Source organism: Lepus europaeus, chromosome 5 (assembly GCF_033115175.1).
Source record: "Lepus europaeus isolate LE1 chromosome 5, mLepTim1.pri, whole genome shotgun sequence".
In the NCBI taxonomy this organism is placed as follows: Eukaryota; Metazoa; Chordata; class Mammalia; order Lagomorpha; family Leporidae; genus Lepus; species Lepus europaeus.
In genome coordinates, this window is record NC_084831.1 from 25363343 (window position 1) to 25379568 (window position 16226).

General features: G+C 57.5%; 1 protein-coding gene across 1 annotated transcript in view; it reads right to left on the bottom strand.

Moving 5' to 3' along the window:
- Positions 1 to 3671: 3671 nt before the first annotated feature.
- The window catches only part of PHC2 (polyhomeotic homolog 2), a 53067-nt gene continuing 40512 nt past the window's right edge, over positions 3672 to 16226 (bottom strand). The window contains exons 9-14 of the mRNA XM_062190916.1: positions 14824 to 15026; positions 13268 to 13397; positions 12520 to 12634; positions 11321 to 11462; positions 9302 to 9578; positions 3672 to 6273 (exon numbers count right to left, since the gene is read on the bottom strand). Of these exons, the coding sequence (XP_062046900.1) occupies positions 6119 to 6273; positions 9302 to 9578; positions 11321 to 11462; positions 12520 to 12634; positions 13268 to 13397; positions 14824 to 15026 (1022 nt within the window). The 3' untranslated portion in view covers positions 3672 to 6118. The remainder of the gene's footprint in view (positions 6274 to 9301; positions 9579 to 11320; positions 11463 to 12519; positions 12635 to 13267; positions 13398 to 14823; positions 15027 to 16226) is intronic.

A 16226-nucleotide genomic window follows, 5' to 3' on the forward strand; every position in this document is an offset into this window, starting at 1 on the left:
GTGTGGAAGCTGGAGGGACAGACTGCCAGAGCTCCCAGCGCAGAGCCCAAGTGCGCCTGCCCCTCTGCCTTAGGAGCCACACTCACAGGGGCAGTCTCGGGTGCACTGAGAGGGACCTGCTTGGGGGTGGGGCCTGCTGGAGGAAGTTGGCCCCGCGTTGGGTGGGGCCAGTCACCTGGAAGAAAGTGGCTCTGAGGAAGGCCAGCCCTGGCCGGTGGAGACTCATTTTGCTGTTACTCCTCTTCCCTCCCCAGGGGCCCTCGAGCCCCTCCCCCAGGACTGTTCCATTCCTGGGAATGGGGGCCGGGGGATGGTGTTTGCCTGTTCTGCACAGAGCCTAAGCTGGAGGCTCTTGTGACACCAGGCCATTTGGTTCACTCTGTGGAGCGCTTTTAGCTCCGCAGTGAAATGGGGCGCGTGCACCAGTCACCCAGGATGGCATGGAAACCAAGGTGACGGTTCTGTCGAAGTGGACGCTGGGTAGTGTCAGCTCTGTGATGACCCCGTTGTGGTCAGCACACGACGTATACGTGTCACACTATCCCATAGATACATAGTGTGGAGGCTCCCCCAGGGGCACAGGGCAAGTCCCGAAGCTAAGGGCGGTGCCCACTCCCCAGCTCCACTTCAAACCGCCAGTCCCTTGCCTGGGAGAGCCACTGGATCATGAAGATAGTGTGGTCACAGGTTCGCGCCTTAGATGGCCTCTGGCCAGGCTGCCCATGCTCCCCTGCAGTGTGCTCAGTAAGCCTAACCCTGCTCTCCGACTGCCCTGCTGAATTCTCTCCTCACTGGGGACACTGGCCTCAGCTGCTCGTTTCCTGAGACGTTTTGGTAGCTCCTCTGATCGCCGGGAACCAACCTCCCACATGTGGCGCCATAGGTGGCAGCAGCTCCTCCGGGAGAATCCATGCCTGCTGTTGGCCTCCTGGTCACTCCCAGCCCTTCCCCCCATCTCTGGCCCAGGAGCTTGCCCATATGTGGGTCACTCTCGTGACATGAGGAGGCCCTGTGCTCGCCCTGGGAGCAGAGGATCCCTTCCATTCCATCTTGGGGGGCTCCCTCTCTCCCTGCTTCTCAACTGACCACCCCTCTTGAGACCACGCTGGCCTGAAAGACTTGTGGTGCCACTCTCCTTGCTGAGAAGGCGCTGTCGGGCCCTCCAGTGGGCGGGGCGCCCTGCTGAAGCCGACTCCCATTGGAACCAGGCTCTCCCTTATGGACGCCCTGGCAAAGCTTTGCACGGTTGTCCCTCAGGTGGGGCATTTTCCCTTCTTGCCCCTCTGTGTGGTGGTTCTGAAGAACGGGACGATCTCCTTAATTGGGATCAGTTTGGCCCTCTGACCCCAAAAAGCAGGCGTGAAGTTTTCTTTTGTAATGTTGCCTGGACCCAGCAGACTTCCAGAACGGGCGGCCAGTCCTCGAGCAGAACTCTTAGTTACGATGCTGTCCTCAGCGTGATCTCTGGTCGCTGTCTGTAAGATCATCTGTTGTCTTTGTGAGGCTGACTGCTTAGGAGAGCTGTCCTTCTTAACTTATTTATGTTTAAAGATTTGTCCATTTATTTTGAAGGTCAGTTTGGGAGAGGCAGAGAGAGACAGAGATCTATCTTCCATCCACTGGTTCACTCCCTAGATGGCCACAACGGCTGGGAGGCTGGGCCAGGCTGAAGCCAGGACCAGGAACTCCATTCGGGTCTCCCACGTGGGTGCAGGGCCCCAAGCACGTGGGCCATCCTCTGCTGCCTTCCCAGGTGCGTTAGCAGGGAGCTGGATAGAAACGGAGCAGCAGGGACATGAACCGGGGCTCGCCATGCCACAGCGCCAGCACCCCTCCCCCCTTTTAAAGCTTTTCTTTTTAAAGATTTATTTTATTTATTTGAATATCAGAGTTACACACAGAGAGAGAATCTTCCATCTGCTGGTTCACACCCCAAATAGCCACAACGGATGGGGCTGGGCAAGGCCGACACTGGGAGCCAGGACCTTCATCTGGGTCTCCCACATGGGTGCAGGGCCCGAGCACTTGGGCCATTTACACTACTTTTTCCAGGCCATAAGCCGGGAGCAGGACTGGAAGTGGAGCAATGGGACTAGAATTGGTGCCCATCTGGTATGCTGGCGGCTTAACCCGCTACACCAGAACGCTGGCCTGTGCAGAAGCTGTCTTCAAAGAGTTAAGATTGTGATCTTGAGAAGAGCCCAGAGTCCATGCCAGCTCCTGCATTTTCCATCTCTGAGTCTGGGTTTGGGTCACCTTGGGCGTGGCAGGTAACGAAAGAGGGTTCTTCATAGACAGAGACCTCACACTCTGCCCTTACTGCTTTCTCTGGACCCACCTTGCAGTCCCCGCTCCTCCCACCAGCACAGCCAGCCAAGCCCGGCCTGGCCGCTTGCCCTTCCCTTCAGCACTGGTGGTAACAGGACGTCCTTACTGTGCTTGAAGCACGTGTAGTTCTGCTCGTTTCTGGGCTCTGTGCTCCAGAAGTTCAGTCCCCACCAAGCTAATGCTGGCCTGCCCCTTTGAGGTGACGACTCACGCCTACGAAACAGCTAAACCTAAAGCTTAGCAGTGGACCCAGGTAAAGTTAGTCTAAGAGCCACTCCTGAAACCTCTTGGGTGCTCAGATGTGGCTGAAAGTGTTTCTGACACTGTCTCCTAGGGGTCAGATATTCCCTCCCAGCGTGGGACGGGACCAACAACCAGGTCACAGCCAGCCTGGCTAGAAGGGACAAACAGACCCTGGCTACAGGGCGACTGATCAGTGGTGTGCGCCGAAAAATTCTGTCATCACATGGAGGGGATAAAAATCAAGACGGAATCACTGGTGTCAACCCTAAACAAAATCAGAAAAAGCCGAGAGGTTGCAAAGGAAGGGTTCTTAGGTGTGACTGCCTGAGAGTAACCCAGCGTGTCTCCTCCAGAACACGCAAACCCACTTCTGAACGGAAACGCAACTCTTTCAACACCAGACTCCTCCAGGTGAGGGCACCTACAGGCCCCTGGGTAACATGACATTTCTGGAGCATCACCCCCTCCTCCTTGAGGCTCTGCCACTGCTGGATCCCCACAGCCGGGACACTGGGACACACCTGTTCTAGGGCGGGACACAACACCCCTGTTCAGCACGAAGCAGTTACAGAAGACGACCTTCCAAGTGCCAAAGATTTGTCATTGCTGACCTGCTGGGAATGCTGGGAATGCGAAGGGTTGCCCCAGGGCCCAGATATGGAAATCACCTAGCTGGGAAAACCTGTTGGATCATGGGAAAACTCACCCTAACTGGGAAGACACTGCAGATAAATGTATGCCTCCTAGTTTGCAGCTGTTTAAGTGTGCAACCTCTGGCTCCTGGTAGGGCATTGTCAGTTTCTGTCTGCTATGCTAGGCTGCTCCCTTGCTCACTGCTCTGGTGAGCTCTCTCACCACTGGTGACGCTGCCTCATCCGAATGCTAACTAAAATGGTGCTCACTAGAAACCATGTGGGGGCTGTGATACCAGTTCAGTGGATGATGACCACGACTTTAAAAGCACCAAGAGAAAGGGAGACAGGCTTGGAGTGGCCTGCATGTCAAGGGTATTGTTTTATGAAACATTTTTCAGACACACAAGTAAAGAGAGGTCTTCAAAAAGTTCATGGAAAATGTGTATCATGAAAGCTATGTGTGGATTTCTATTTTTTTTTTTTTTTGGCACCAAAGTACTTTTTGAGACTTACTTATTTGAAAGGCAGAGTTACAGACAGAGCAAAAGGTCTTCCATCCACTGGTTCACTCCTCAAATGGCTGCAAGGGCCTGAGCTGGGCCAACCCAAAGCTAGGAGCCAGGAACTTCACCCAGGTCTCCCATATGGGTGCCGGGGCCCAAGGACTTGGGCCATCTTCTACTGCTTTCCCAGGCCATAGCAGAGAGCTGGATGGGAAGAGGAGCAGCCAGGACAGTGAGGAAGCGTGGGAGGGCAGAGGCTGCCTGCTTCTTGGCACCCATGTGGGATGTTGACGCCACAGGTGGATGCTTAACCTACTGACCACGGTGCTGGCCCCCAGGAAATATTTTTTTAAACTGTGGGCCATGACTGAACTTGCGAAATTCTGTGTGAAATGTAAGCAACAAGAGCAAGTACAGATTGAAGGAAGCAGTCCTCAAAGGTGCAGGGGCTGAGGCCTGTCATCCACTGCACATAGACGGCCTCCATCTGTGCAAGCCAGGTCTCTCGATTCTCTGTGTTTTGGTCTCTTTTCCACTGTGCACATAAAACATAAAGTCAAGCTCTCTCCTCTGGCTTGTAGCTCCATTTTAACAGGCTTTTCAGAGGGGAGCTACAAGACACAGGCATTGTGGTTCTGAAGTTGCCATGCCAAACATTCCTTTAGAGATTCTGAATCCATATGGGTGGGGTCTGGGGTTCTGAACAGTGCCTGGAGGAAAAAACCTAGGGGAAGGGAAGGAACACGCCCTTCCCTGTGGCAGGTACAGGGTGGGCACACCTGCTGGGTTCTAGCCAGGCCTTGGCTCAGAGAGGCACACGGTCAACACCAGCCCTGCTGGCCTGCTGTGCCCCGTGTACCTCACAGATGTCTTAGCCTTGGCCTGGAATGTCCTTTCTCCTTTATTCAATGCTAGCGGCCGCCTTCTTGGTTGTAGTGATTTTCTGTGGCGGCACCTGAAACACGCGTGGGAAAGGCTGAATGAAGCAGCTCAGGCCCAAGGGCTGTCTGGACCTGGGTGCTCGAGGGCGGATGGGAGAGCCTGGCCCAGCGTGCCTTCCAGGTGGGAATGGCACGGAGCGGGCTCCTGGATGCTCCCTCTGAGAGGCAGTGTGATGAGCAGAGGTGGCATGGGCTCCCCCATGGAACCTGGGCCCCAGTAGAGAGCACGGGAGCCGCCATCTGGTCAGGCAGTCGGACTGGACGCCCCCAACCCAGGGACCTGCCCCTCCGCCCTGACAGGTGAAAGGCAGAAGAGATGTGATTTTACAGATTTATTTTTAAAAAACAAAAACAAAGGTTAAAAAAGTCCTTCATTTCCAACCCTGCCTGGGGGTGTGGGTGGGAAGAGAACAGGCTGAGGAGGGCGCCCACCCCTGCTGGGAGAGGCCCCCTCTGCCCCCAGGAGCCTTCCGTGGGGACGGGACATGCCCTTCCCGCCCGCCTCCTCCTTAGGTAGCTCAAACTGCTGCTAGAAGTTTCCAAGCGAGGACGTGTGGGAGCAGGAGGGCAGAGGCCGCCTGCTTCCCGTCAGCAGTGGCTGCCGCTCGCCCTCCCCTCACTCGCGGGTGGGCAGCGGGCAGCCTGGGAGGCTCAGCCTCTGGGCACGAGGCCAGGCCACCGGCAGCCTCCTTAATGCTGTTTGTGACAGCAGGGCAGTGCAGGGACATCACAGTGTGGGGAGGGGCTCCGGGGGCCTCCAGCTCCTGCTCTGGCCTCTGCAGCAGGGCTGCCCTCCTCCTCTGTCCCCATCCTGAGGCTGGGTGGAGTCCAGGACAAAGCACTAAGCGGCTGTTTGCTACAAAACACCTGGAGGCGCCAGAGGGCGGCTCTGGCCTCTCTCTCAGTCCAGGCTCCCACAGTCACACAGTCACACACACAGCGTTAAGGCGTCTGTGCCAGCAGGCGTGGCCAAACCGGGCCCGCTGCTCCCTGTCCCCCTGCAGAGGGCATGAGGGAGAACCCCCGGTCGCCGTGGCCGCAGGCTGAAAGGGAGAAGCTGGCAATGGAGAAGGAAGTGGGATAAGACAGGCAAGGGCTTTCAAGGCCTCTGTCCAGGCCCCAACTCCGGTTGGGGAGCCCTGACCATATGCCCCCTGGAAAATGGGGGCAGGGAGAGGGGAAGAGGGCGGGGCTAGAGACTGGGACTTTGGAGGAAGCCAGTGCCATCAGTATTTACAAGCGTAAGCCCCGTCTTCTGCGCCACCTACCTCTCTGCCCCTCCCACAGAAATGAAGGCCCCTGAGAGCCACGGAGGGGGTGCCCAGACCCCCTCACCAGCCACGCCCCTAGGGAGAGCCCTTCCTCCACCTGGCCCCCTTCCTGGGCCCCTCAGGAATGTCTGTCTGTCTGGCTGGGCTGGGCTCGGGCGGGAGGAGCCCTGGCCGCATGGGCCACGGGGGGCCGCGCCCTACGAGTCCTTGAGCATGCTGATGCGCGCGTAGATCTTGAGTGCAGGCCCCAGCTTGATGTTCATGGCGCTCATCAGGTGGTCCTCCTTGAGCAGCAGCAGCGCCTGCCCGTCGATCTCCTGGGCCCGGAACTCCTCTGCTATCTCCTGGCAGCCTGAGCGGGCAGCACCAAAGACGGGGCCAGTTAGCGTGGGCAGAGAGCTTATCTGGTTCAGTCCTGGACCCGCCCCTTGAGGACAGCACTGCTGTAGTTGGGCTGCAGTGCGAGAGGGCCTGAGCGACCCAGGGTGCTCTGGTGCGGAGCCCCCTCCACGACCAGGGTAGGCCCAGGGGACTACATGGGCTGGGGAAGTGACAGCATGGGGTTTCCAAGGTTATGTTGGAGACGGCTGGCCGCATGGGCGTGAGGACACTGAGCCCTCCGGAGAGGCTGCCTAGCCATGCCTCCAGCTCCCAACCTCACACCACACAGCCCTGGCTGCTGTCTTGGCTGACCTCAGCCACCAAATTCCTGTTGCACAGAACTCTTGCGGTGGCAAGTGATGGCCATTTAAAGCCACAAGGTTCTGGAGTAATTTCTATCAGAGCAATAGGTAACTAACCTAGGTTCTGGTACCTCGAAGAGGGGTGCTACTGTTTAAAAAAAAGCAAAAAACTACACGTAAGGGCACAGCACTGGAAGTGGTTGTTAGCATCCACGGTGCTCTGAGCGGTCTCACAGCCCAGGACACCACCCGGGAGGCTTGGAGGAGATGAGGGAGGTGAGGGAACCGCCACTGGAGGTAGGAAGACGTTCTCACGCGACAACGAGGTCCAGTAACCCTGCTGCGGGTTATGTGCCAAGTTTAATACACCTACTGAGTGCAGTGAGCCAGCCTGGGAGGTTTCCAGGCAGGATGCTGAAGGTATTGCCTGGCTGCTTGCGGCTACTTGGAAGCAAAATGAGAGAGGAGAAAGGGAAGGTAACAGGAAAACTGTCCAACATCAAGGAGTCTGGGAAATCCCAGCCTCTCCAGATGGCACACGCTGCTAACACCAAGGGGTGGCTCTAACCAAAGAGCAGGTCCAAGGCAGAGTCAGGAAATCAGGCTGTAGATGAAACTGAGGGAGTGACTGAAATCTGCTGGAAACTCAGAAAGATCTCAGGGGACACCTTGGAGAACTGCTCCTTTTTAAAAAAAATTTTTTTTTGGGAGGGAGATCTTCCATCTGTTGGTTCACTTACCAAATGCCTTCAATAGCTAGGGCTGGGCCAAGTCAAAGCTAGGAGCTGGGAACTCAAGCTGGTCTCCCACATGAGTGGCAGGGACCCACTGCTCCCAGGGTGCACATCAGCAGGAAACTGGAAGGGGGAGCAGAGGCCAGGACTCGACCCCAGGCATCCCAGCAGCACCTTCACTGCAGTACCCGCCCCTTGGCTTGTGGCTGAGGCTCATGGACCATCTCTCTGGAGCGGTGGTCAAGAGCAACGAGAGCACGGTCCTTGGTGTGAGAAGCAGCCCAGGCAGAGAAAGGCTCATCGCAAAGCCAACTCGGGGTGGGCCTCTGGCTAATGAACGGATCCAGTACATGACCCGATGTACAAGATGTACATGAGCAGTGCTGGCAGAAACAGCGCGAGCTGGGACCTCGGGGCAGAGGGGACGGAAACTACGCAAAGCAGGCTGAAGACCCAGGCACACCTGTCACAGCAAAGGACCGACAACTCGGGATTGTTCCCAGCATTGAGTCCTGCAGAGGCTGACATGTGCCCTCCCGGGCAGCGTCACGCCCGGTGTGGATCGGGGCCTCTCACGCGCTCCCTAGTTCTTCCCTTTCTCAGTGGGTGCAGCTACAAGGGTTATCCTGTGTCTACCCACTACACCCTGGGCCTGGGAGGGCACCAGTTCTCAGGGCTTCAGACTGAAAGGAGCCATGCCTGGGGAGCTGGCCCCATGGAGCCCCACCTCTGCCCAGGCCTCAAGGATAGGATGCGGCCCTAGGCTTGGAACTGACACTGTGACAGGCGAGGGGAGGCACACCAATCACTGGGGGCTAATGGTACTAGGGCAGCCCACCTCCCACCCAGCTCCTGGTGGTCGTGACCTCGTGAGTGTCCTCAAACCACGGCCTTGGGGTGACCTGTGCAGAGGTAACGGCGTGTGGCTTTAGGCTGGATCACAGAGGGCACACGGCTTCTGCCACGCTCGCGGGATCAGCAGCTGCGGGGAGCACCTGCTGCCCTGTCACCAGGCACTGCAGGAGCCCACGTGAGACCACTGAGGCCTCCAAAGGCCGGCCCCTACTTGGAACCACACGAGGGAGGCGCCTTGGGAGAAGACCCTACAACCCCAGGAAAGCTGTCAGGTGGCCTCAGCCTTGGCCAGCACCTCAGCTACAACCTCACAGGAGACTTCGAGGCAGAGCTGCCTCTCCCAAATCCCTCCCTCTCCAAAACTGCGCTGTCACAAGTCGGGAAAAAACCACTAACCAACGCAGTGGCTTCAGTGACAGTCAGCAGCTAAACCCAGTTCCGTTCAACTCCCAAGTCCGTGCTGTCAACCACAACACCACTCTCCAGGGTGTGAGGAACTCAGGCTGCCGGGCGCCACCCACACCTGGCCTGCTCACCGGGTGGGTGAGACCAGCAGGCCAACCATGTGCAGGCTTTGGGTCCCCCTGGAAGTATCTGGGAATGACATGAGGTGTGCCTTTCCCGCCTTAGCTCAAGACTCCAGCCCTCCAAGCCACGTGCATTTGCTGCACAGGGCTTAGCGTGGTGCCCAGCTGCACCCCCTGCACCCCAACCTTCTGGGTCTCCTGCCTCTGCACAAGTGGCAGTCTCCCCAGCTGGCACAGGCCCGAGTGTCGTTCACTTCTAACTTCTTCATTTTGATGTTCTCCAGGGCAGATTTCCTATGTTCCCGCCAAACTCCGTTCCCAGCCTGCGCCAGGAGGGAGACGAGGTAATGGCGTCCTCAGCTCTGCTTTCTCGTGTCGGGCAGCGTGCCAACAGCTACGGAACGCTCTCTGCCGTCTGCGTCTGTGCTGAGACACCTGACGGTCTCCCAGGTCGCAATCTCAGCTTACTCTTCTCTGCACCCCAGCTCACAACCCGAGGCCTTCCCGGTGTGGGGCTCAGGTCCCTCACCCCTTCTCCTCCTTGGTGGAGGCAGGCCATCAGGGAACGCCCAGGGCCTTACCTGGCAGAGAGCGGATGAATTCGTAGACATCTTCTACGTTCCATTTGGTGGGCTCGCTGGGGAGGAAGTGGTGTCCCATCCCCACCAGGTCCCGCATGTGCATGTCAGGGAGCTCCAGGTCCCGCTGGCCTTGTCGCCGGCGGGAGGTGGAAGAGCTGGCTGAGATGGGCGACAAGGGTTCCTCATAGCTTGAGTTATCTGAGCAACGGCTGGAGTCCTCCTGGCTGTGTGTTAGCTGCAAAGCGGCAGTGACGGAGAGGGGTACGGTGCCTGTTGGCTGGGAGCAGAAACAGTGGCTTCAAGAAGTGGACAGCGTCTGTAGCAGCATGAGGGGCTAAGGCAGGTGGCTGCCCCTTCTGGCCCAGTTGACTGCCACCTGTGAGTTCCTAGACAATGGCGTCTTTGTGCTGTTCTCTCAGACCCTAAGCAGAGGCACTCCCTCCCAGCCCTGCAGGACCTACCACACTGTGCTGCAACTACGATTCTTGTAGATGTATTTTTAAGGTTTTTTTTTTTTTAATTTTTAATTGTTTGAGAGAGAGAGACAGTATGCTCCCACTGACTCCCTAAATGCCTGCAATGGCTTGGGCTGGGCCAGGTGGGAAACAAGAGTGCAATCCAGGTCTCTCAGATGGGTGGCAGGAACCCCAATTATCTGAGCCATCGCCACATATTGGCAGGAAGCTGGAGTCAGGAGCCAGAGGCAAGTATTGAACCCAGGACCTCTGATAGGGGACACAAGTATCTTAACCAGTGTCTTTTGCTTTCCCTTTCAGATTCACTTATAAATTAGAAACACACAGTAACACGGAGAAAGGGAGAGACACACAGAGATCTTCTTTCTATTCATTGGTTCACTCCCCAAATGCTGCAAAAGCCAGGGTTGGGCCAGTCTGAATCCAAGAGCCTGGAAATCCATCAGGTCTCCTGTGTGAGCACAGGGACCCAAGCGCTTGGGCCATCATCTGCCTTCCCAAGGACACTGGCAGCACTCTGACACGGGATGCAGGTGCCCCAAGCTGTGGCCTAACCTGCTGTGCCACAACACCTACCTTTTAACCAAGCATGTGTCCTGGAGTGAGTTTTTTTTTTAAGCTTTAAAATATATTTTCATGTGTTTGAAAGGCAGAGTCGAAGGGGAGGAGATTATCTTCCATTCACGGGTTTACTTCCCAAATGTCCACAACAGCCTGGGCTGGGCTAGGCCAAAGCCAGAAGCCTGCAACTCCATACAGGTCTCCCTTGTGGATGGCAGGAACCCGAGGACTTGAGCCATCACCTGCTGCCTCCCAGGAGCACTAGCAGGAAGCTGGACTGGAAGCAGTAGTGGGACTGGATCCCAGGCACCCTGATGTGAGATGCAGGCAGCTTAACCTGCGGTGCCACCCCACATGTGGGGGCTTTGAATCAGGGCTCCATGTGTTTCAGGAGGGGTCTGTGAACCCCTTGGACAGCATGTAAGTAAAACTGTGTGTACACATGTTCTGAGCTAGATTCGTAAAAGCGTTTAGGAGGAAACACCGATCCCAACGAGAAGCCTGGTGCATACATGGCTGTGAAGCCTCACCAAGGCCATGAGTTCCTGCAGGGCATTGCTGTCCTCGGCATACAAGAGTTCCTGGCAAACGGCTGGTGCCACATGGAGCTTCGTGAGCGAGCATGCTTGATCCAATAGAGACTTTCAAGAACTCAATGCCTTGATGTTCAAGGAGGCAGAAAGGTGACACGGTGAAGGATGGCAGCTGCCTTCTACCCTAGCCTTGCAGCTAAGAGAGCCCAGAACCTTGGGGTGTCTTGCACACAGCCAGCCAGGGGAGACTCCACTCCCAGGGCCCAAGGAGTCAAGGTGACGCCAGGGCAAGGCCACTGCAGAGTGAGGCACCTCCTCAGAACTGGGTGTAAATGCAGGGACCCGTTAAGGGGCCCAAGGGAGGCCTGGCTGCTAGGCCGTGAGAAGTGACCCTGGCAGAGTGTATAGGAGTCGGCCAGAGGGGAAGGTGCTGCAAATGGGGTGCTCACCTGCTTCTTGGTGTCCTTGGTGAGTGTGGGCAGACTGGCCTTGCTGGCTCGACGGCGGCTGTGGGCCGTGGTCCCAGCCTTCTGCAGCTTGCTTCGGTCCGAGTGGAAAAGCCCCACACGTTTGGTGCACCCCACGTTGTACCTGTGGGAGACGAGGCAGTGAGCACGGTCCCAGGAGGTGCTGTCCCAGGCAGGACGAGAGCAGTCACCCTGTCTGGCACTGTCTGACCTGGCTCCACAGGTACTATGGGCTGCGTGCTCTGGGCAGGTCACAGGCAGAGCCACAGCATGCTACTCGGGACCTGGGGCTGAGAACCAGTCCCTTTCTCCCACTGGTCTCACGACATGAGGGGACACCTGGAAAATGCCTGACCCAGCCTGGATCGCAGTGAGCACTCGGGGCTGACACACTCTGCTGCAAACAAGGCCCGCGCCACAACATTGCTGTCCCTTGTCCTGCCGGACAGCAGCTTGGCGAAGCCTGACAGAGGCGCCCTGGCCACCTCCAGCACAGCCAGAGGGGCATGAGGCATGCACGCAGCTGAGCTCTAGCTCGTACAGTGAGTGCTTCTGCCTAGTCCTGGGCCACCCTTCTCTCCTGGGCGCCCGGGGTCTCCGCCATTGCACAAAAATCATGCAGGGCTTCAGAGTTGGATGGCCCCAACCCCCAATCTGTGACTGACTAGCTGGGTCTCTTTGTACCCTAGTGTCCTGGCTTGGGCAGAGGGGACAGCAGCAACAGCTGCCTGGCAGATTGCCTTTGAGGACAAGACAGTGCAGAGCACCTGGCACGCCCCAATACATGACAGGGTTTTACTCTGATCACCAGTCTGCTAAGTGTTGGGAAAGCTTGCAACGGGTCACTGGGCTGCAGGGTTCTGGGCTAAGCTTCCAGAGGAAGGCCCACCCCAAGGGGTGACACTGCCAAGGGCAGGACAGAGAATGGGTGCCACAGGGACCGTGGAGGCCAGCACGTGTCCTTTCCTGGACCCTCTGCTTCTCTCTGACCCGCACTCAGGGGTTCAGGTTTCTCAGGCTTGCTGCCGCTCCAGGCTGCAGAAGGAAACCGGGGGCTGGCTGCGCCCTGTCTCTGGCCTCCTGCAGGAAGTGACTGCTGGGAGGAGGTGGGCTGTAAAGGCAGGACACAGATGCAGTAGGGAAGGGAAAGGAGGGGTGGCAGCGAGGCCAAGGTCACTCACCTCTTTGCACAAGCCATGGAGCAGAAGCGCTTGGAACGCTTGAATTTGTAGGCAAAGTCCACCCGGCCACAGAGCTCACACTTGAGCTTGAGGGGAGTACCTTCCTCTTTGGATTCTGAAAAGGATGGAGACGGGTGAGCATGGAGAAAGAGGTCTGTGACAGCTCCGCAGGGCCCCCTGCCTCTCCCTGTGTTCCCGTCCACATGACAGGCAGGAACGGTCCGGCCTGGGCGAGGCCAAGGTATTTTCCTGTTTCTGAAGGGCTGTCTGTCTCCCAAAGTGCCCACGCATGTGCAGTGACGCCCCTTGCACACCTGGAAGAGGACTTCCCTTTCTGACCCTGGGAGGAAGCAGAGGCTCAAAGGGGCTGTGCTGCAGGCTGTCCCAGTGCACCTTCTAGAACTGTGCCCATGACTGTGACCCACCTCGCTGGCTGCTGCCCAGGGTTGCAGACCCCAGAGCCTATGCCGCTGGGCCCTGCACAGCTACAGGCCCTTGCCTGGCCACCGTGGTGCCTCAGAGCTGGCCCCCGGTTCCTGGTGCAGGCTCCTGGGGCAAGAGGAGGAGCCTCCAGTCACTCCCACAACTCGCCGGTGACTTCCCTAGGGAGTGCGGCTCCTGAACTCCTGTGGCTGCCGCAGGGCTGGGGAGCAGGGGACAGAGCGTTCCCTGGACGTCTCCTGTCCCTGCTGCCTGGGGACAGAGGGAAGGGTTCGCCCGGCACCAGCTCCGGGTCAGAGACGCGTACCTTGCAGATAGGGCTCCTCCATCTCCGAGTCTGTGGTGGTGGTGTGATCCTGCTGGGGAAGCTTCTCAGGCAAGAACCCCTGGGCATACTTCTTCTTGAGATTCCCCACCAGCAGGGACGAGCGTCCCACCTAGAGGACAGGCGACACAGGGGCCGTGAGGGTCAGGGGGAGAGGCTCCCTCACCGCGCAGCCGCATCACAGTCACATGAACCAAGTACCCAGGCAGATGCCAGCCCCCCTCCTGCCGCCCCCACATCACCATCCGAGCGTGCCCTACTCTGCTGTCTAGCTCATGAGGCACCCAAGTACAGGCATGGATTCCGCCCCGGGCCCTGAGGGCTCAGGGGCTAGGAAGTTACCTATTCTTCCAGGTGTCTAAGGGCACAGATCAGGTGTGCCACAGCACAGAGCAAGCGCCAGGTTTTGTGCTCACACACTGGCCAGGTGGGCCCAAAGCTGGGGCTGGGGAAATGAACACCCTCTGCTGGCTTCCTACTCTTGCCCACATCACCACTGCCCTGCCCAGGCCAGGGGCACAGGCAGCTAGGAGAGCTGACTCTGAGCCCCCTGGGGAAATGCGGCCCCGCGCATCCTCATTTTCGCGCTCCCTTTGTTATCTCTGTCCAGGCAGCCTGTCTGGGGTGCTCTTCAATATGCTGGCGCCTCAGCCTTACTGCAGGAGAGTGGGGCCAAAGCAGGAGCTGGAGCTGTGTACAGCTATGGCGCACAGCCTCCGGGGGCAAAGCAGACAAGAGGCGACTTGTCATTGGCATTCAGAGGGGCGGTTCAGCCACAAGCTCATAGCCCTCTGCTGACTCATCAAGCCTCTCAGGGCAGATGGCATCGCGGGCAGGCAGCGGCTCTGGCAGCCAGGGAACTGTCAGAAGAGAGCTCCTGTACACCTGGCTCTGGGCTCGCAACACCTGCAGAGCAGGACCGCCTGGCCTCCGGCTCCCGCTGTCCCCAGCCAGCCCCGGGTTCTCCTTGCTTCCCTGCAGGCTCCGGTTTCTGCTGCAGACAATGGACTACGCCCTGGCCAGAGCGCTCCCTGGGCACACTGACTCCCCTTGCAAGGCTGTGCCTGCAGCACAAGCTTCCGGCAGCGACCCCGAGCCCCACCCCATTCCTGGTTTCCCTAAGAAGTCTGTTCTGTGCTGGGGCTTTCTGCTCCCTAACTGGCCAAAGCTCTGGCACTCACAACTCGATGTGGCCTAATTTCAGAGTCTCCCGTCTCTCATCAGATACCCAAAGTGAACTCCTTCTAACCGAGGAGTCACAGGCCACCAGCCAGGGACACAGCTGAGTGTGGAAACCTCTCACCTGGGGACCCTGCCAGTTATTACTGATCCCTGACCCCGTCATGACCTTGCAAACATACACAATTCTAGAAAGAAATGGCTCTGACATTCTTTTGGGGGGGGAGGGAATTAGCAAAGAAAGAGCAAATTGTCTACATTTTCAGAAATGTTACATGGAAATGTAAAAATATTCTAATACACATCCAAAATATACTTTAAAAAAAAAAAAAAAAGAGGGGAAAAGAAGTAGTCCGTACCGGGAAAGGCTCCGCCCCCTCCTGGATCACAAACCCTTCGATAACATGCGTCAGGATTTGGGGTTTCACAATGGCCTGTGGTGGTTTATTCTCACCATTCTGGGGGGCAGTGCCGGCGATGCTGGAGGCAGAGTTTCCGTTCCCTGAGGTCATGCCGGGGCTGCTGAGGTCGGTCAGTGCATGAACAATGCCCTGCCCTGTCTCTGCAGGAGGAGAGCAGAACAAAGCACGCGCCGTCAGAACCAGGGGCCAGGCCCTGGCAGGACTGCCCACACGGCAATGCCAACCAGGCAGGCCCCTCCCCCAACGACCCATCTGCAGGAGGCACCATTCCACGGCTGCACCACGAAGTGTGAGTGTCGCCCTTCCTGCCACGGTGCAGCCAGGCAGCCAGCAGTCTGTGCTGAGGACCGTGACACAGGCAACCAGAGCCGTGTCTCTGAGGAGTTCAGACCCTGGGCAGCATCAATTTGGACAAATAAGGTAATGGTCAGCTATAGGGAGAAGCACGCACTCAAGGTGATGTCCCTACAACCAGCACAAGGGGCTGACCTCTGTTTAGGGCCTAGGGCATCCTGGGAGGCTCCTGGGAGGAGGATCAGACTTTAGAGCCCTGGGCATTATCAAAGCACTGAACCCCAGACGTCGATGCAAGGGAGCTTGGTGTGTAGATCTGACTGTCCAGGGGCTGATTACCCGGGGTCACTCATCCAGACCTGCACCTGGGCGTATCCCAGTTCTGCACGGGGAGCTGCCAGGCAGGGCTGCGAGTTTCCATGCTGCTCCTGCTGCCCGCTGTTCTCAGCCCCGCCCATATCACAGACCCTCTCCCCCTCACTTCTCTGTGGCCCTTTCCTGAGCTCTCCCCTAGGAGTCTGCTAGCTTTCCCCTGCAAGACAGGAAAGCACGCTCCAGGAGGTGTGGTGAGCCGCCTGGACACGGCCCCGGCCCACACAGCCCCCCAGCATGGCGAGAGCTGCCTGCCTGTGGCCAGGGTGCCAGTTCAGGAAGGCAGGAGGGAGGAGGGAGCAAACAAAGCAGTGGCCATGTTTGTGCTGCAACAAGCCTTGTTACTGAGCCTAACCCAGCGTGTGTGTGTGTGTGTGTGTGTGGAATATGCACTTTGATTTCAGTACATTGACTACTGAAGTAATTTTTGCACAAAGCTTTCTATGAAGATGCTCTTAGTTCATGTTAAAGATTGGAACTACCACCAGGGAACAAGAATCCACAGTGCTTGGTTGTGTAGCAGGGAGAAATCAAAACATGGAAGGTTTATGACTGGGTCACAACAGGTCTCGGTCCCTTAGGCTCATTTTCTCACTAGAAGTGCTGGGGCTCAGTAAAGTGGAATAAACTGTCTAATGAGATAAAGGGCTGCTCCAGCAGGCCATCAGCACAAT